At 36.6% G+C, this 22,291-nt stretch overlaps 1 protein-coding gene across 5 annotated transcripts in view; it reads left to right on the top strand.

The window, feature by feature from the left end:
- LOC133517824 (putative uncharacterized protein DDB_G0282133) overlaps positions 1–22,291 on the top strand; it is an 85,351-nt gene that overhangs the window by 52,088 nt on the left and 10,972 nt on the right. For 3 of the 5 annotated variants that reach the window (XM_061851265.1, XM_061851262.1, XM_061851261.1), the window contains exons 2-11: positions 7,590–7,986; positions 8,530–8,687; positions 9,001–10,019; positions 10,622–10,740; positions 12,401–12,498; positions 13,683–13,809; positions 16,106–16,318; positions 16,655–16,830; positions 18,413–18,553; positions 22,077–22,210. In XM_061851265.1, coding sequence (XP_061707249.1) covers positions 7,596–7,986; positions 8,530–8,687; positions 9,001–10,019; positions 10,622–10,740; positions 12,401–12,498; positions 13,683–13,809; positions 16,106–16,318; positions 16,655–16,830; positions 18,413–18,553; positions 22,077–22,210 — 2,576 coding nt within the window. In that variant the 5' untranslated portion in view covers positions 7,590–7,595. The remainder of the gene's footprint in view (positions 1–7,589; positions 7,987–8,529; positions 8,688–9,000; positions 10,020–10,621; positions 10,741–12,400; positions 12,499–13,682; positions 13,810–16,105; positions 16,319–16,654; positions 16,831–18,412; positions 18,554–22,076; positions 22,211–22,291) is intronic. The other 2 variants (XM_061851263.1, XM_061851264.1) reach the window with 2 other exon arrangements.

The raw sequence follows: 22,291 nt of genomic DNA, 5'->3' as shown, positions 1-22,291 counted from the left end.
CGTTGAAAATTAAATCACAAATTAGTAAAAATAGTAAAAATCGGGCAGGATATATTTCTACACACTTAATTTTTTTTCTAGCTATTTATCGTTTCACTTGCCACAAGATATCCTAGTATCTTGTAGCATAATCTTGGTTAAAATATTATCATTTACATTGCGGGCCTTTGCGTCTCGGGTTATCCTCGCCGCCGCGCCGTAGCGATGATAAATAGCCCGTATTACTCTCAAAGGACTTGGCCGTGTGTCTTATTAATATGTTTTTTACACCTGTTTTATTAACAGTAAAAGCTTAAGATTAACGATAATGCGGGAATAAATTGTCCATGTATTTAATTTTGGTCAAAATTAAAAAAATAAATAAATGAAAATTCGTATTTCGATGCCTTTTCTTTCTTATTCCGTAATTAAATTAATTAAGTAACTTTTTTACTACAACTTGAGTGAGTTGAGTGACTAGAGGTTTCAGTGAATGTAGCATTCATTTACAAAAATATTTTTTATGAACACAGGCCACCTCAACTACGTACTAGACGGAGCACATAAGATAAATGAAGTCATCACACATAAAAGCTCCCGTACAATTTTAGACTAAAAATTATTTTAGTACGCAGGGAGCGAAACTAACTATTTCAGATGCGTTCACAATTACGACTACTAGTCGTGTAAATTAATAGTTATTTGTTTTATAAGGGGGCAAAGTTGTTGTTTTGTGGCAAACTCACCGTGTTAATATTGCTGCCATCAAAAACATAACTTGTAATAAAACCAAGTCTCGCAACTCAGTTCTTCTATGAGAGATAAGAGAACATGTAATACCAAGTCCGTTAATTTATTCAGTCCCTAATTAAGGGACCATAGGTGAGGAATGGTAGTATTTCCGAATCCATGGACGTTTGATTACACAACTCGTCTTATGCGTAGGTACAATGTTTTGCTAATACATATACAATTTAAAACTAAAAGAAATGTGGCGTTGTTAAAATTCGAAAATATACCTGCTTAGATGTTACTATAGTAATAAAATATAGTAAGTACATAGCTTTTACAGAAAAGGTGCCCTTTTTTCGCTGCACTACGCTACATTGTATATATAAAATTCTAATTCTTAATCTATATTATATACAACGTGTCCCAAAACTCAACGATAAGCCGGCACCAGAGGATGGAGCTGCTTATGATTAGTCGAGAAAAAATAAGGAAAAAACTATATCTCAATTATTTTAGAAATTACAGAAAAAAAATGAAATTCATCGAAAATCGACATCCCTAATGGTATTTTTAACGACCATGTCACAAATATTCAAATATTACTGTTTTTTTTTTGTTTTTGGAAACTTAAGTAGCCCTGCTATCTAACACAGTTCTTAAAAATACCAAAATACATGTAGTTTTTACACAAAAAATAATCAAAATTCATTTTGTCCCTACAATTTTGAAAGATTGTTTCTTACAGTCCACTTTCAATCATCATGGTGTAAAAAAATAGTATCGACTTCACTATGGCAATTATTTTCAAAAGTTGACGCAACTAACCAAGATTCCAAAATGGTATAATACTTTGGGAAACCTAGTCACAACAAAAAACAACGAATTTTTAAACAAGAACCGACATTTTTAAATGTTGATATTAATCACTTTTGAAAAGGGTTGTTGTTGCAAGTTTTAAAATTTCAATGGAAAATGTGGGTAGTTAATACAATTTTCAAGTCAGTACACTCTGATCCTTTGTTCGCTGTGCACCGTTCCGTATTAATTGATGTGGCTCTCATACTAACAACTCTTGGCAAGACAAATCTCAGTATCAATTCAAGGTTAACTTATGGACGGGCATCTTAAATGGAAATGTAATTGGACCCTTTGAGTTACAAGGAAACCTTAATGGTGATGGCTATTTGACCTTTTTACAAAACGACTTGCCTGAATTATTAGAAGACGTGCCTTTACGTGATTTACAAAACATGTGGTTTCAAAATGATGGTTGCCCAGCTCACTATGCCCGTGCAGTGCGAGAATACTTAAACCAAGAGTATCCAGGGCGTTGGATCGGGCGACTTGGTCCTATCTTGTGGCCACCCCGTTCGCCCGACCTGAACCCCCTGGACTTCTTCTACTGGGGCTGTCTTAAAGACAAAATCTACTCAAAACCCATAGCAACATTGGACGAGCTTCGCCAAAAAATCACACAAGCTGCGGATCATATCAATGGTAGAAGATATGCACGACGGATAAAACGATCATTTCTAAGGCGATGTCATGTCTGTATTAATGCCGGTGGCAGGCAATTTGAACATTTACTGTAGTATTAATAATGTAGTAAATGAATTTAAAAAAAAGGAAAAAAAATTGTACCATTTCTTTGCATTTATTCAACATTTTTCAACAACAAAAATCCTTTTTTGGGTACAGTAAAAGTGATTACCGCCAACATTAAATAATGTCGATTCTTGTTTAAAAATTCGTTGTTTTTTTTTGTGACTAGGTTTCCTAAAGTATTATACCATTTTGGAATCTTGGTTAGTTGCGTCAACTTTTGAAAATAATTGCCATAGTGGTGTCGATACTATTTTTTTACACCATGATGATTGAAAGTGGACTGTAAGAAAAAATCTTTCAAAATTGTAGGGACAAAATGAATTTTGATTATTTTTTGTGTAAAAACTACATGTATTATGGTATTTTTAAGAACTGTGTTAGATAGCAGGGCTACTTAAGTTTCCAAAAACAAAAAAAAAAACAGTAATATTTGAATATTTGTGACATGGTCGTTAAAAATACCATTAGGGATGTCGATTTTCGATGAATTTCATTTTTTTTCTGTAATTTCTAAAATAATTGAGATATATTTTTTTCCTTATTTTTTCTCGACTAATCATAAGCAGCTCCATCCTCTGGTGCCGGCTTATCGTTGAGTTTTGGGACACGTTGTATATTCTAATTCTGAAGCTGTATTATTATTATTGTTAGCTTAAAAATGTTTCGTTGTTAATGTCTTAATTTCAATTTTCTTATTTTTTATGCTTAGATTTGACATTATATCTGATGTATGTATTAACTGATAATTCTTAAGTAAATACATACTCGTACATACTCATTAAACTGGTTGGTACATTCTGCCTGGTACGTCACAAATATTGTAATATTTAGGCAGAAGTGCTTATCCTACCCCATTATATCGCTCGTTGATGTTCAGCCATTTTCTAATTTTGGCTTTATGGAGATACGAGCCAGGCGCGGTGCTGTTTGTTCGCATGAATTGACTAAACAAATATCATTAAGGCTCTGCAATTAACAATTTCAAACCTGAATTGCTTTATTTAGAGTTTTGCATAGCCATCTTTCTTTATTTAGCCAAAGTATTGCTTAGACTCTTCGTACAATTTACCTTATTTGTTATTAATGAAGGGAATTGCGCAGAGATACAAAGTACGCTTTCCTTCTAACAGGATTAGTTTCCGGGTGTTAGCAAAAAATCAATTTGTTGGCAAGCCGCCATGCGCTCCTACACTACCCCGACAACGGATGTGCCCGTGCTTCCTTATTGTTATTTTCCAATTTCTACTGCATCTAAGCAATCCTTTTTTAGTTAAATCTCTGTTTAAGTAAAATAATGTGTCTACCTACTTTTAATGTCAGTTCTGGCTGGTATTAGGTTAACTTGACAATAGCTACATATTTATTTATTTCAATTTAAACTACCATGCATCCATCCTTTTCATAGGATTCGAGTCGGGTGAGTTTTTCTATTCGCGATTCTGCAGGATATGCATTCTCAGTGATCGAAACGAAACAGGATCTTGGCCTCTGACACAAAAGAGCGCCACTCTGTCCTATTCTGCGTCATTGGGTATTCCGAGGGCGGACAGGTCTTTTAGGGCTTCGTTACTCCAGCGGAATCTGGGACCCAACAGCCATCCCGATCCTCTTCCATCCACGTGACCGAGCCAGCGGAGTTGTGTGGCTTTGATCTCGCCGACTATATTATATATATAGTTTTTCTTGACACTTGGTATATTTAATATAAACGCGTTTCTTCCTTACTGGCAAATCTACCTAGTCATATTTAAGAATTCTAAGTTTTAGCATTCTTCATTTTAAGTTCGATATTTTTACAGCCTACCTAATTTGCCGAGGAAAATGAGATTACTGAGAAACCAAAATACAAGCATAACAAAATAAAAATAATTACCTTTCGAATCACGCGGATTTCATAATACTTAATTTAGGTATAAGTTCTAGTTTTAAATCCATATTCATATTTTTGGGAAATTAACTACTAATACAACGCCTCACTGAATCTGAATTAGTGAAGGTTTGAAAGGTGAAATGCCACGAATTTCAGTGAAAGGGGATTGAATACCGTCTAGACTCTAAATCGTGTCAATATATCTTGATATCGAGTCAACGAAATGTGGCTCAAAGCTATTTGAGTCTTAATCTCGCAATGTTTGACTTGACTCTGCGATCAAATTAAAGGCAATTCCATGAATTAGACAGCCTGTCTACAGCATACCTACGTACACAATACAGACCGGAATACAATAAAAGTTGGTGAGAATCGTATTCCCGACCTACTGGAGTTGTAATTAATTAAATTTGCTGCTTATCTCAGGAGTTTGTTATCTAGACACATAAAATTGAAACTTTTCTGCTCGGAGTTGGGTCCTTTACTTAAAGAGGGCCGACAGGGCTAAACATAATCCAAACTGTACATAACTAACTACATAAATATGTCTATTTAATTACTTTTCAGGAATAGTGCGCTGATTTTCACCCTTTATTGAAGCAGAAATTCTAATTGATTTATTGATGACAAGTAATCCCAGGAGGGACCGCAAACGGTTCATGAATGTTCATGTAACGTCACGTCATATAACGATTAATGAGTTTACGGTTTACCAACTTACTGGGTATTAGCTAATTCTCTTCTCAATAAACACGTGCTCTTAAAAAACTTGCAAACAAATCCGTCTTTCCACTCGTTTCACGTTTATTGATATATATTAACGCGTCTGGAATTTAATCTAGACTGTTGAATTCGATAAGAAGCGATGTGAAGGGACGCGTAGGTACCTATACCTACCTAATTGTTACTTCTGCGGTAGCGGTATCTACGTATGGAACATGGGCCTCAAAATGCCAGTTCGCAGAAAGTGAAACTTTTGCTTTTAAAGAAGTGTTTTAGTTATTCTAATAATGGCATAGAGCTTATCAGGCTGTAGGTATAAATAAACGGATTGAGGTCGGCGCCGCGTGCCTGTCGCAAGTCGCGAGGACGAGGGCGCGCCGCTTACAATATCCGGCTCTGATCCGAAATATATAGCCCTCTATGGATTTAGGACATAAAATGCAATGATAATAACATAACCCAAAAACTTTAATAATGGCTTGTTCTTTTGGTAAATCCAGTAAAGGTTCTACCAGGATTGTCTCGCATCTAATTGCAGAATAATTGAAATACGTCAATGGGACACGTTCGTTATCAATTATTATTCTGGATATTATATTGTATGTGTGTGCATACTAATAAACCAGCATTAGTAATGAGAAAATATTGTTAGAAATATATAGCCTTACCTTTAAGCTAACTTGTTACTAGTTACTACAGCTTTTAAAGCGCGTCAGTAAGTACAGTCGACGTCAAAGATATGTTTACATTTTAAGCCTTATCACAATAAAAGAGTAAAGGGCAAAAATCTATGTTTGACTTCGACTGTACATAGGTAAATATTTATTTCCAGCACACATTTTTCGCCTTGTATTTATTCAAGCACAGGAAATAGAAAATATAATTTTACTAAAATTTTCAAATATGGGTAATCTCGGAAAGTAGATTTAGTTTTGTTCATCCATTTGTTAAAGTATCATTTCAAGGTTGTACGCATCTTTAAGACTATATTTTTCACAATCTTATACGATTTTTAGGATGGAAAATCTTAGCTGCATACTTGTATATATACTTATATGTTAATGTATACGTATTGTATTGTCGCCTGCGGTAACTAATGCCGCCAATATTGCCTCCGTAAGCTATAATGGAATACGCTTACGTTTTTCCGGAGCAAAAACATCGATATTAAAAAAGAAAATCTTGGAATTAGGGTACCAATATAATAGTTATTTGTTTTACATGGGGCAAAGTTGTTAAACTCCTAAACTTAAACTCCTCATGCTAACAATGCAACCGAGCAAGCGGAAGATTACTAAATTAAACCTCGAGCGTAGCGAGCCCTTCTAAAATTGGAATCTTGAGCGTTGAGAGGGTTTCAAGGCACGAGAGTTAAACAAACTTTGCTACCGATTGAAACACATATTTTTTTCAAATGTATGTTATGAAATATTTATCATTCAAAATCATCACTTAAGTCAATTTCACCAGCTGACAGCATGAAGTACCAACTAAAAATGCGCATCACGTTACTTTTCCACTCTTGTGGCTAAAATGCAACATTCCCAATATTCCCATCAGTTTTTTAATAAGAAAGAGAACCTTTACGAGCTGGCGTGGCGGAAAATAAATTATCGGATTAGTAAAACAAGAATTGCATAAAGGCTATATCAGCTATATGTATTTTGAATTTTGTATATAGACTAATTATATAACCTATAAGAATAATCATTTATTTATTATCGACCTGTTATTTCACTTAATTGTTATTCACCTTTAATTACCTTTAATTGTTATTAAGCCGATATTTATTTTGCTCCTTCCTATTGTGGTGTCTTGTAAAATTCTGGTAAGTAGTTTAAATCTAGGAACCGTCAACTAACTTTGTTTTATAGTAATCATCTTTTGAAAACTTGTCCATACTAAATTGAATAACAAGCATAATGAGTGTTAGGTTAGGTTCCAAGTGGAATATTGAGCATTGCGTCGATTTCAAGATACGAGAACGTTCTAAGTCTAGTAATAAGCAACACAAAAAAAAAACATATCAGTGCGAGCATATTTACCAGCGGACATGAAAAAAAAAAAACAACTGAAAGTTTGCACTGTATTTAGGTAGGTACATACTTTGTAGTTGGCTAATTAATTTGAGTAGGTGATTCCTTACACGACAAATATAATGAGAAGGTGACTTAGAAAACGTGATGCGAGTCACGCTGCGACTCTTGGTGATTAGTTGGCAACAGCGCGAAACTTGGAAACTTCGTTCCCAGAGACCTTTCCGGCCCCAGTCACTTCAACTTCCAGGGAGACACCTATTGTGGGCTCACCTCCCGTCCCATTAATACACTTTATACGATTTTAATCAAATCCAATGTCAGCATATTTCTTGCTGCTTAATTTACAAAACATTTTTGACCTGCCTGTGAACACGTTTCGCATAATTTGACCCCAAGCTTCGTAAGAACTATGTATGATCGGAGTTCACACTTTCATTTTTGAATGCAAGCTCGTTATGAAATTGTCTTAACTAAATTAGAGAGATAATGAATAAGTTATTTTTATTTGCAAGCATTACCAGCACATGTTAACATGGACAATATTGTACCGTCAGATGGAATTTCCCTGGAAAGCAATATAAGTAAAACGCCAATCGTTATTGTATTGAGCAATATATTAACTCTGCTTTATGTTGTTACAGGTAATCATGAAAATCAAACAGATCACCGATAACGGTAATGTGGCTGCAGAGAACGGGCATCAGATACCATCACACATAAACTCTAGCAACCGGGGCTGGCTACCCAATAAAACCAGCTCTGAATATTTTTATAATAATATTAACAGGACGGAACATTCCCAATTTAATTCTAATTACAATAATTCGAATATTACCACTGGTTTGTTCAGAAATAATACTGTGCAAAAAAAGAATGTTACGAATGAAACCTCCAACTTGACTGCTGAACCAGTGTGCAATACCCTGTATAGGCTGAATAATCAAAATAACCCAGTATTTTTGAATTTGAATAACACAGAAGCTAGCAACCTGGAGGGCGCCACGGAAAATTTCCTCGCTCCCCGTGAAAGCTTTCTAGGTACGTGTTAGAAGAAAACTTAATTGGCTGGGCTTGATTTAATCTCCCTCCAAATTACGCCACGCGTGTTGCTTTTGGTTTTCAAAGTTACTTTATTTACCAAAACATTGTGAAATAAATTTAATATTAATAGCATTGCTAAACATACATGTAAAGCCTATTTACATGTATGTTTAACTTACTATGTAAATACCATCTAATACGACTCATACCTATAAACTACGTTCAAAGCGCCTGATATTTTTTTGCCTGATATTTCTTTTGAGCGCTGCGTAATTCAAGAGTCTTATAAAAGCTTATTATAACAAAGCATTTGAATGAAATGGTAAATGTATTTGGATGAAAATTTAAGCGGACAAGCGTAATTGAATCCACGTTACGCATAAAGGTAACGCTGCCCGTATTTATTTGGGTGAGGGAGCTATTTTTTCTTTAGGCGTTTCATTATTTAGACGACTAAACGTGGGTGAATGAACGTTCGTTATAAGCAGTGTTTAATAGCTTCTGTCGTGTATGCGTAACGTCTGAAAATCGATATTTCAGGTAGTAATGTGTCTTCGAATACAACCCCAATTGATGACGAGCGGCCGTTTGATCATTCAGACACGGATGAGATGTCTGAGAATGGCAGTCGCCCTGTGCCTAGAGGAATCGTGAATCCAAATTATCCAGGTTTTCAACACTTGGCGCATACGTTGCAGGTGGGTCGAGTTTCGTTGACAGATGCCCTTGTAGTGCGGGCACTGACCCAGATCTGGGGCTAACAGGAAGCCTCATTATTACGTACTCACTATTTGTTAAAGTGTAGGTATATCGATATATTTTTATCATCAAGCATAGTTAATAAATGCCGCAGATAGAATGTATATTAGTAACAATTGAATGTAGGTATCTATATTTCATTAGCGAACTCACGGATCTATTCTCATGTAGGTAAAGAAGGTAGGAAGATAAGGGTGATAATAGATAATATTATGTTTTAACAATGAAAAAAAAAATGTTTTTCTTTTCCAGGATTATTCTTCAAACATTGAAAATTTTTATCACTCTGAAAATGACATGACGGACGACGATATAGATTTAGAGATAACCGAATCAACATATGAACCAGAGCTTAACTTAAATGAAACCACCATTGTATGTAAAAATATCAATAATAATAATAACCAGGAAGAATTTAAAAATTCTAAAATACTAAGTTCACCTATTGAGAGTAAAGTAACAGCAACGTCAGATAGTCTTTCACAAAACGAAATTCCAGATTTATTAAAAACAATATCAGAAAATAATAACAACATCAACCGTAGTGAATTTGATATAGCTTGCACTGATACAGATATAGAAAATAACTTTCACACTAAAGATATTATAGGGGATTTTAATAAAGAAATTGAAGACGAAATAAAACAATTGTTAAATTATAACATTAATATTCAAGACGATTTAGAAGAATTAAGAAAAGATATCAAAGATACTTTTGCGAAGCCAATTGAAAATACCATTAATAACATAAGTGAAGTCGTGAATCATGTTATAAAGAAACTGGTTGAAACTCATGTTGATGAAATCGAGTACAGTCCAGATAAATCAGCAAATAAAACAAGTAGTAGAGAAGTGTTAAATAATGAAATTAGCGACATTAAACAAAATGAAGCAAATGCAATAAAAGAAATGAATCTCAGTAGGCCTACATTTTTATTGATAGAAAATAACACGAATAAGATAACCGATGCATTCTTATCAGACGGAAAAGATGAAATCACCCTTTATGAAAACGAATATGATACAAAAAATATGAGCAATAACGTCGAAAATACAATAAAACAACTCAGCACTGAGTTAAGGAAAATCATTCCGAAGTTAGATGAAATGCGAGAACGTGATAGATTATGGATAAGGGATAAAAAAGAACCGTCTGTGATCCTTACAGATGGTAATTTTAATGAAGTTGCAAATTCGTCTCAATATACCGGAGACATGAAAGGTGGAAACAACCCCGATGTATTTACAAAAAAACCGACCAAGGTACTGAGGTAAGTAATGCCTTTGATTTGCTATTGGTTAACTTAAAGGCAATTAAAACGGGTAAATTTGTTTGGATTTTTTCACATTGAGAGCGTTAAAGACATATTCTATTCTTATCTGCCCTACTCTGCCTTTATCACTCTTGCATATTCGAAATTCATTTTTTGGTTTATTAAAGGCTTCTGCTCACACCAATATGTAGATTTTTGAGAGCGGGCGCAATAAGAATTTACTGAAATGAATGCGTCGGAAATAATATTTTTTACTGATATTTCATTTCTTATCATTATTAAGTGTAGAAAACCATTATGTTGTTAGTCCAAACGATGCACCGCGGTCTGTTTTAATAGAAACAACATTAATTTACCGCCATGCAATAGCAGGCGTTGAAGCTTAAAATAGATTCGACAGAGCAGTTACTCTCTTAAATTCGAGTGAAAAGTATGACTCGGTACACTGACGCACGGTTAATCAACTCAAATTGAGCAGGAACATCATTTGAGGCGCTTTACCTCAACATAATTCACTCAGACTTGGGAGTGGTATTTGAAGATTGATAATGTTTATACTGAGTGTTTTGTATTGAAGTGTTAATCATGTCCCAATCCAGTGAACCATCGGCGCCAGAGGAACAGCCAAAGGAATTGGCACCAGCTAAGAAGTATACCAGATCAGCTCAAAGCAACTCATCCGTCCGAATAGGTGAAATAGTAGACAAATGTGATTTGGGTAAGTTTCATTTAGTGTCTAAGCGTTATCATATCTAAACTATAGTTACACCTATTTATACAAGTTACACCACATACCTCATTAGGCAATCATCGTAACATATATTATACAATTCAACCGTTCCCGTCTTCAACTCAGTAGGTACCTTGTAATTAGGTTCATACTCGTATAGGTTGTTCAAACCATATTTGGTTTTGGACGAGTTTCAACCTAAGGCGGAATTCTATTTTGAGTAGGCAAGCAAATCATAAGTCTTTAGAGTCAGACCAAGATAACTCTGCAGCGTTTTTTATAGCACAGACGTGCAAGTGTTATTTTAAAGGTCAAAAATATATAAAATGGTGACGTTTAAATAACACTTGCGCGTCTGTCAGTCTGCGACAGTATGTACCTACCTATTATGATAAAAAACTAGTTGAAACGTCAATTAATTACATCCACACTTTATCAGTACCCCTAGTGTAAATTTGATCGACATCATAACGTGACGAACGCGTTTGCGTTAAGTCTCATTTTGTATAGGATTTTGAGTTTCCAAAACGTCCCGCTTGGCACGCTCTTTCTAAATCCAATACAAAATGAGACTAAACGCAAACGCGTACGTCACGTTTCGAAATCGAATTTATTTACACTAGGGGTACTGGTCCCGATTTCGGGCCCGAGAAATAATATTTTCCATTTCACCAAATATCAGCACATCATTTACAATATTTGAAATGTAAATAAATGGTTTGTATGCAAAAATATCAAACATTGAACATTTCTGGCAATTAGAGACAAAGTATTTTTACATTTCAAATATTGCTAATGATGTGCTTATATTCCGTAAACGAAAACGCTTATCAGGCCCGAAATCGGGACCGCTTTCGGGCCCGCAATCGGGAAGGGTGGATATAATTGGCGCTTAATAACTTAAAACACAATACTCAGCTGTATTTACGTAAATACGGAGAAGTATATAGGTAACTTTAACCATAGATTACTTAATTACTCAGTTATGTAAGACCATAACAATCAGTTTAAAACTAAATAAAAGCTATAATATGTGTTAAGGCGAAGTAGGTTTGAATTCTTGTGTTGTGCTCAGGACCGTGGATATCATTTTTACTTGTTGGAAATTTTAACAAAAAGTAATCGACGAGATCCCTCAAAAATGAAATTACGCATTTTTAGAAGCAATTTTCATATTTTTAGCTTTTGTGCATAATTTTTTACAAATTTTTACAGTGCGTTTTAGACGGGCTGCCTCAGTGCACGCTGGTTAATCCTTTGGAATGGAAGTTCGAGGCCATGCTGCACGTGCACGCCCCGTCAAACGCGACTGTGAACACTTGCCACAGGGCCATAAAATTTCGCAAATTGCGGGCATCTTTCTGTATGACTATAATCACGCCTTCATTGGAGTAAAAGAGAAAGACCGAAATTCGTAAATTTGCGAATTTCGGTTTTCGCGGCAGGCCCCAGGGACATTCCACTTGCCGATGTAGCTTGCTGTTTACGTGACAAATTTTGTTGATGAATTTATACTTAGCTGCAAAAAAGAAGATCCACTTTATGAATGGAATTATTAAATATAGGTAGTAGTTTAAGAAATATAACTATTTTAACTTCTTGTTATTAAACTAAAACCAAGCCTGTAAATTTTAATTTTACTTTTCAGGAAGTTTCGACGTCTATAACATAGAAACTGCTCTGCCCAAGTTAGATTTCGATGCGATTGAAAATCATTTGAAGGCAGCTAAAGAAGCAGAGAGACGGGTAAGAGTTTTTTGGTGAGGTAGTTACAGTAGGCCGCATAGTTAAGTGAGACCCCTGCATATAAAGTTTGTCACTTAACTTTGCAGCTTACTGTACAATCCTATACCTATAAAAAATATTGTCAGTCTTTGTATACCCATTGGAATATTTAAATTAGCGCGCCGAGTACTAAGGTAACGGTAAAAAGTATACGTCTGAAGCACGTCTGCCGCAACCATGTGTAACAATTTAATAATTATCAATAAGTAGTAAGTTCAACTTTCTACCGGTGATTCAACTACGCGGGCGTATAGGCGGCCAGTCTCTACCAAGCCACCAACACAAATCAAGGTGTGCGGGCAGTGTTTAAGTTAACTACGGCTAATTTTATTGTGCAAATAGCTCTAGCATAAATTGGAGTGATGGCATCGATGCCATATTTTAATTCCGAACAAAGACATTATAAAAAAGATACAAGGTTTCTTTTAGATTTATACACAATTACATATGATAATCATGAATCTGTGGATAATGTTTGTTGCCTTGTAAGTTATTTTACATTTTTATCGATATTAAGGATTTAGAATACTGGGAATCGATGAAAAATGGAACGTCTCTTGTCCTTGCCCTATATCACAGCCCTAAATGTCAAACTACAATCGACAACGAAGTGACAGCTATGAGGATAATGCTATTTTTTTGCTATTTTATTGTAGACTAATAACGTAGTTTGTTTCTACTAATAGGCTGTGCCATATTTTTGCCAAAAAAACAGAAGACTGTTCTTTAATATAAGATGTTTGAGGGTCTATTTACTAACATTAAAAGAAGGTTTAGCAAAACGTCATTGGAAACATCTGACAATGGAGATCATATAGAAATATCAGGATTGAAGCGAAGCCTGCATTTGCTCAAGACGAAATTCGTCAAAAAAAATGTTCAACCCACCAATGAATATAATTGTGATAATACAGCTTTAAGTCCAAGAGCCATTGGCACCATCGATACCGCTGAATGTGCTGAAACAGACTTCGAGTGGCCGATTCTCACGGACAATGATATTTTAGACAAATTTACAAGAATAGTTACCATAACAGAAGAACCTTCAAGCAATTTAAATGTAGTATTTTTATGAAATTTGTTTTTGTGACGTTCTGGTTTACTCATGGCCATCTGATATAATTTTGTTTAAATTTAATTTTCAGAAACGCAATGATAGGGAAGAGATCAGAAAACGTTTGGCCATGGGGGCTGACAGTGAGGAATATTACAGCATGGGACACACTGACAGGCCAGGAAAAAAACCAAGCCTACACTCGAGACTGCAGAATGGTGAGTTTGTACACATAAATTGTATTGTGTATTAATTTTGGAAAATTTTGGTTAATCAAATAATTTTGATTTTGCTTTGGTAGAGGGCTATGAGTGGGCTATTAAATGTAGATTATGCAACATCTCATCTAGGGTTATTGTTTATTTATTTATTTATTTAAACTTTATTGCACAATATAACAAATAAAGTACAAATGGCGAACTTAATGCCTAAAGGCATTCTCTACCAAATTCCTCTTCTTTCTTATTCTTCTTTGTTTGTGTTCTCTAGAAAAAAATCTAATTGATGTTTTATCTTACATCAAAACATTAGAGTAATAGTGATTTTATATTACATGGCAAGTTTTATTTAAATTACAAAAGTATTATGAATGTCTTTAGAATGTCTTGGGTGCTGCTTGTAATGGTAGCATGTTATTAAAGTTAGCAATAAGTATTATATCACAATTTGACAGATGCCGCAAATAAAATTCCAAGAGATTATTAAATAAATATATAACAATTATAGACCGAGTAATAATTTGGTAAGAATGAATATGACATTCAATCATAATTAAAGTACTTAAAATTTTTACAAACAAATGGTTTATCTATCTATCTATCTTACAAAATATGTATGGGTTATCAACACAAAGTCTGTATAACCATACAAAAAATAATAGATATTGTGATTGCAAATAATTCAGCCTATATATGTCCCACTGTTGAGCACAGGCCTCTCATGCGTGAGAGGGTTTGAGATTGCAATCTACGGAATACTCTATCCAATCCCAATAAAATTTATTGATTTTTCATGGTATGTACCGGTTTCATACAATCATAATTTCTGTGTTTGGTGGTATTTTTATTATTACTAAGTGTGGTATAATGAAAAATGGTAGCAGTGTGCCGTCTCTTGTGCCATTTAACCTTTGTGCCTGACCTACCAGCTATTTTGAGGGCATTGAAAAGCTCAACAATTGATTTTCTATTTCCACATTGTATTGCTCTACCTGCAGCATAGGACAAATACAACAAAAAGTGTTAATCATATCATGTTGACTCTTGAGTGGTAGACTATTATACCTTCTAGCCGCTCAAAATGTATAACCTACCAGCTACAGTCAGACCAAGCTAAGTTGGCAATGATTTTGATAACTCAGCCTGTGCAAGTGTTAAGTAAACATCATAATTTCATAGCAGTTTGTCATTTAAAATAACATGTGCAATTGTGCACTGCCTGGGCTGTCAAAATTGCTGCCTAGAAGATTTTTCATTTAGGACACAAGTAACATTGTCATTTACTTCATATCTATCATAGGTAATTCCACGAGCCTGTAACAACAGTTACCCATTCATTCATGTGTTCTTACAATAATTTACAATAATTTACATATTAAGCAAATTACTGTATGTCTGGCGTAGCCCTACAGGTAGATTATCTAGATACTTAAATTTGCTTAATAAGTGTGGGTCTGCAAATCAACAGACATAAGACAGTTAGCATGCGAGTTAAGTCAAGTATAACGGATTCGCTGTCGCTGGGGGGTGAGAACCTAGACTCAGTGTCAAAGTTTGTGTACCTGGGCAGCGTACTATCCTGCAAAGGTGGAGCGGATGTAGACATTGACAACAGGATAAAGAACGCGAAGGCTGCGTTCGCTCAGTTAAAGGCTGCTTGGGAGTCGAATATGCTCACGCCATGGGTTAATTTTTCCCTCTTGCTGCGAAACGTGGAGAGTGACTATAGGCCTAACTAATAAGCTTCAGGTCTTCGTCAACAAGTCCCTCAGGTCGATCTTTCGCGTTTTCTGGCCTAAAACCATTCGAAATGAAGACCTATGGAGTATATGCCGCCAAACACCCATTGACGAAGAAATCGCGACACGGAAATGGAGATGGATAGGACATACTATTCGAAGAGGGGAAACGAATAATGCTACCATAGTTTTCGCGTGGAAACCACCGGACGGAAGCCGTGCTCCGGGCGTCCTGTACACTCTTGGCAACGGTCCGTCCTAAGAGAGCTACTAGCGGTGGGGTTGAGCTGGAGCTAGGCCAGAAGGCGAGCTGAAGATAGAAAGGCGTGGCACCAGCACGTGAAGGCCCTTTGCACCTCTGGGGTGCTTTAGGACAACAACAACAACAACAATGAATGTAAGAACACACGAAAGAATTGGTAACTGACGTTACAGTCTCGTGGAATAACCCTAATGGGTTTAAAATATCTCATAATTACTTTTTCCTAACCATCTAAATATAATGGGCTATTTTGTGTTGTCTTTAAAATGTGTTATGTTGTGGTGTGGCTATGCAGGGAAGAATCTCCAAATATGTTTCATGAATGAAACTGCATCTGACAGTGAGTCAACGTCAGAGCTGGACAGGAATATCAACTATAGCACCAAAAGCCTGTCTCGGTCAAGCATTTTCAGCAAGTCAAATTACAGTCTCAATAACCATCCATACCAGACAAGGCCACTGTCTGTCAGCATTACAAAACATGACAAAATTGGCATTGTTCCGTCTGGTAAGTACATGATGTATTGTTTCAGCTATGTGTTAAATTGATTTTTAACATTACAATGGGTAGAACTAACACTAACATTGTTTGTGTGACTGTTCTTTCAATGTTTCGTGGCAGTTTCTGTATTACTATGTGCCACTATGTGGCCGCTGACAATAGTATTGTAAGCAGATATTAGGGAGAATGAATTTGACAAGGATAATGACCTTACTACCGAGTTGCATGCTGAATAGTAGAGTTGACTAAAACTTTTGTTGACTTTTGAAGACTCCATGCATGCAGAATCTGTTTTTCTTTTAATACATTGCAATTGCATAATGTATAATTAATTTCTTTTAGGTGCTAAGTTACGTCCCACAACTCTTTCACTGAAGACATCCAAGTCTCGATCTTCACAGTCCCTCGGACACATAGAGCTAAAGGAGTCTGATTTCTACGCACTTCAGGCGACGCTTCAAACCGAGGCAAGGATTGCGCTCGCGCAGGCTAAAGAATTGGCCCGAATTCAGATGGAGGTAGGTGTATGACACCACATATTGTGATAACATAATTAGATAACATACTGTAAACTAAATTACTTAAATAACTACTTAAATGTGAAACAATTTAGGAACAATCACCATTGGAGAGACCAAGCTGTTCACAAATGTTTGCACAAAGCCTCTGTTATTCAAATGTTAAAGTGCATTTTTAGAAATTTTCAGCACCTTAGCCACTCTATATCACTGATATGAGGGCTGCATTTTAAGTTCAGTCGTTTGCAAACCTCCCGCGATTTTATACAAAAAAACCCGGATAAGTGCGAGTCGGACCCGCCCACCGAGGGTTCCGTACTTTTTAGTATTTGTACACGTATGGGTTTGATGAAAAAAGAGTTCTAAGTATGGAGAACCCCCAAAATTTATTGTTTTTTTTTCTATTTTTGTGTAAAAATCTTAATGCGGTTCATAGAATACATCTACTTACTAAGTTTGAACAGTATAGCTCTTATAGTTTCGGAAAAAAGTGCCTGTGACATAATTGGACAGACAGACGGACATGACGAATCTATAAAGGTTCCGTTTTTTGCCATTTGGCTACGGAACCCTAAAAATTGACCTCACGCTGGATACCACATTTACTCAGTGAAGACCAAAAAAACGGCTCTCGTTAGATGGTGTCGCAAAACTACGAAAATTCAACCGAGGAAACTCTAAACAAGTTTACGACATTATCAGTGGTGACGAGTCTTGGATATATGCTTACGATCCGGATTCTAAACAGCAGTCGACTGACTGGGTGTTCCAAGATGAGCCAGAACCGACCAAAATAATACGCTCACGGAGCACCTCGAAAAAAATGGTCGCCACGTTTGGAGCTAAAAGTGGCCACGTTGGCACCACCGTGCTAGAGGATCGTAAAACGGTCAATGCTGACTGGTATACCAATGTTTGTTTACTAGAAGTTATCAGCGAGCTCCGAAAAAACAACCCCAGACGTCGTATAGTACTGCACCACGATAATGCGAGCTCGCACACCGCTAGGCAGACAATTGAGTTTTTAAAAGAGCAAAACTTCGAAAATCCGGAACACCCGCCGTACAGTCCAGACTTTAGCCACAATGACTTCTTCACTTTTCCAAAATTCAAGCAACGACTTCGTGGTCAACGGTACCGAACGCTTGAAGAAGCGGTTGAGGCATACAAAACGGCCATTTTGGAGACCCCGACTTCGGACTTTAATAAGTGTTTCGAAAACTGGTGCGATCGAATGAAAAAGTGTATTACGAATCACGGTGATTACTTTAAAAAACAATAAATACCAATTAACACTTATATTGTCTTTAGTTTTACCAAACGACAGAACTTAAAAAGCAGCCATCGTATATCTGATGGCGACTGTATGTAACAATCCTATGTCCAATCTTTAATCTGCTACTAAGTTTCCGGTCCCTAATGATAAAGTTACATTAATATTGTATAAAATCGCATTTGCTTCAGTGTTGTTGTCTATGTCCTGTTAGCTAATATTTTTGGCCTTGGTAGTAAAAATAAATTGATGCCATAACCAAGTGAACTGTTATGGATGATATTTAGTCATGAGCGTGTAACCTTTCAGCGCGAGCGTCGCAGCCGCGGCGCGTCGCCGGTGACGGAGATGCTGCGCAACTCTATGCGCAAGGCCAACGCGCCGCTCGCGCCCGACCGCCGCCGCGTGGCGCGCCAGCTGCTCACCGACATGAACGTGGCGCAGCTCCAGGTGGGTCTATCTACTATTTTTTGTTGGTATTCTATCCCATCAGCCAGGGAATAGATTAGAACTGTTGTTGTTCTTCTAACATGCTCAAAATAATGCCCATTATGGAAAGGGCTTTTACTTATGAAAAACAAGTTTTTTTGGTTAAGTGAAATTCCATAACACCCGGGTTTAAAGACTGAGAGAACGTAACCATGGCAACAAGTGACGAGAAAAAGTGGATACTTTGGGTTTTTTGGTCAAACTCATGAGTGCTGGTGTCTAGTTAACGCTATGGCTGCTTGCCACAACGGCATCGTGACGCTAGCAGTATGGCGCTGACTAGGCGCCAACTGGAAGGTCCCTAAATTGTAATGTTGTAGTCGGCTTAGTCCTTATCTCTGGCTAAACGCTAAACGTTCCGATCGACAACTACACGCAAGTACCACGCTGCCTCTGTTATCGCTCACACAGATATCGCATGTGGTTGATTTTCGTAGGCAACATGCATCAAGTGCCAATACAAACGTCGACCGGAGACCGTCCCAGTACGATTTGATGGTAACAAAGCATACCGACGCCTCGCCCCGCGTGACCACTTGTGGCGTAAACCGGCCAAGATCGACTGTAGTTAGTGCGTATTTGCGTACGCTATCAAAACACCTGCTTAACGTACTGATTTAATATATTAATATCCGGGTTACCGAGAACACTCAGGCAAACTTAATTTCCCATTAAAAATACTGTAAATATAGTTCATTATAATCCTTAAAACTGTTCGAAAACTGATTTACGTTTTGAATATACCCATGTACGTATTATCTATACAACATTGACACGTTCAGTAGCGTAGAATTATGTACTGATTTTGACAGGAAATGTGTAAAGGTATCTGTATATCTGCACCTAGATTTCCTCGTCTAGATTAGATAGACCGTGTAGCGGGTTCTGCCAAGTGTGTAATGAGGTGCAGAAAGTGTGCAGGGTGTAGGCAGCGTCACGGTCGTAATTCGTTGATTACCGCCAATCTGATCGTATTTACACATTGACACATCCATAAATAAAGTAAATTTATTAATAAGTAACTGTTCAGTTAGAAACCTTATGTTATTGACTTATGTTCTAAAATGTATATTTAACCTAAACGCACTTAAACCAGGTAAAATAAAGCTAGTCGGTTTCTCTAGAACATCCTTACCGGATTTTACCACACTGGGTACTGGGTAAAATGGGTATTAGTGGATTTATGTAGTATTTCTATTAATAGGAAAATAAAAAAATCATTCGATTTATGTTAGCTGTACTTTTCAGATTAGATGTTATTTAGTTTTTCCATATGTACAAGGTACAAGCTTTCGTTATAAATTCTGTTGTTAAGGTGCAGTAGATTCAGAAAACTGAGTTTTTAAAAAGTCGTAGCGCTTTTTCGGATCACAATACGACTGCCATCAATTTAATTAGTAATCTTGAGGCCTTTCTCGACTTGGACTGTATTGATTCGAATCCTGAGTTTTTGACTTTCGCTCGATTGAAAAAATCAAATACATAGGTAAAATGCACTTAAAAATTTTGTAGCAAATCATGCACAGACACAGAAGCTAAAAATATGTGAAAATTGCTACTAAAAATCGGCAATATCATGTTTGAGGGATTTCAATTTCACGATATCCGCGCTACCGGGCACGCACTTGTATTTCGATAGGCGAGAGGTTTATTTATGCGTGAGGAAATTTCCTCGCGCGTATACTCGCTCTGTGTGGACACGCTTGATCACGCTTACGCTCAGTGAGAGTGAAAGAAGACTTACGTACTTAGAAGTTCTACGTATAAAAAATAGTCAGACATTAGGCACATACACCATAATAGGCAGCATAATGTACATAACAAACGTAGCTGTTAATACAAATTTCCATAGTAGATGCTTGTTTTATACGCGCGACAAAAGCCTCTCAATTTTTTAAAGGCAGTGTTGAATAAGGGATTCGATGACCATTAGGTACCGTATAATCCGGAAGTGGCTAGTTTACCCGCATAGTATAGTAGTACTCGCGGCTACAGTTATGACTAGTCTTTTGTACGTTATTGACCTTGATTTTGTTCTTGGCGTGCGGCGGTTCGTAAAATAAAACAATAGGTGTTTTTGTTGCGTGTTTCCTAACTTTATAATGGTGTCACGTAGACTTCTGTTTTGTTAAGTAACTATTTATCAGCAGACGTTGTTTACTGCCGAATATTATTTTATTTTTGTTAATAATGAGTTATTTTAGTAATTAAGTTGGTTAATTACCCTAGATCGTGCCATTCACGACGTCATGTTATTAAAGGTTAAGGTTAAGGTGACAAATCTGCGCGTCATCTTGACACGAACTGTAGTAGTACTTACATAAACTACAATAAAGGTCATAAGAGATCTGTGTTATTAATGTAATAAAAAAACCGGACAAGTGCGAGTCGGACTCGCCCACCGAGGGTTCCGTACTTTTTAGTATTTGTTGTTATGGCGGCAAAGCGCTGGTGGCCTAGCGGTAAGAGCGTGCGACTTGCAATTTGGAGGTCGCGGGTTCAAACCACAACTCGTACCAATGAGTTTTTCGAAACTTATGTACGAAATATCATTTGGTATTTGGTGAGGAAACCGGACTAATCCCCTCAAGGCCTAGTTTACCCTCTGGGTTGGAAGGTCAGATGGCAGTCGCTTTCGTAAAAACTACAGAGTAATATGCCGGGACAACGCGAGGAAGAAGAAGAGGTTATAGCGGCAACAGAAATAGGTACATCATCTGTGAAAATCACGGTTCATGAGATACAGCCTGGTGACAGACGGACGGACGCACGGACGGACGGATGGACAGAGTAGTCTTAGTAATAGGGTCCCGTTTTACCTTTTGGGTACGGAACCCCAAAAAAGTATTGTAAAACAAGATTAGGTAGGTAAGGTGTATAATCTATGTCCTAGACAAAGATAAGTTAACTATGTACCAAATAATGTTTATAGAAGTTAAGATTATAGAATATAACTAAAAAGTATATCTTTTGCGTAGTTCGAACAATTTAGAAACATTAGGATAATTTTACTCAATATCATAATTGACGACCGGTCTGACCTAGTGGGTAGTGACCCTGCCTATGAAGCCGATGGTCCCGGGTTCAAATCCTGGTAAGGGCATTTATTTGTGTGATGAACACAAATATTTGTTCCTGAGTCATAGGAGTTTTCTATGTATTTATTTATATATTATGTATATATCATTGTCTAAGTACCCACAACACAAGCCTTAATGAGCTTACTGTGGGACGTAGTCAATTCGTGTAATAATGCCTTATAATATTTATTTATTTAATTTTAAAGCCAGTCAACTTCTTTCTTTATCCCACTCACACGTCAAAATATGATTTTTTAGGATAAACAAAACTAAAACTAAAGAAAGTGACTAAAAGCACGCGAGTTAAACCTTAAAATTAGATTAATATTAGTATGACTCACGACAGTTTGAATTCGATAAAAATCAGTTAATATTATGTACTAAAGTAATAATTAACGTTTCAGGTGGTGGTGAACGAGCTGCACTCACAGATCGAGTCGCTAAACGAATCTCTCGTGCAGCTGCTGATGGCGCGCGACGAGCTGCACATGGGGCAGGACTCCATGCTCGTCGACATCGAGGACCTCACCCGCTACCTGTGAGTTGCTATAATAATCAAAACCATTATGCTAATACCCTAGTGTGCTTCAGATTCCATTAACTTCAATAGTCCTTACAC

This window comes from Cydia pomonella, chromosome 5 (assembly GCF_033807575.1).
Source record: "Cydia pomonella isolate Wapato2018A chromosome 5, ilCydPomo1, whole genome shotgun sequence".
Lineage (NCBI taxonomy): Eukaryota > Metazoa > Arthropoda > Insecta > Lepidoptera > Tortricidae > Cydia > Cydia pomonella.
Note: the sequence above shows the minus strand (reverse complement) of the source record. Positions and strands in the feature narration are given on the sequence as shown.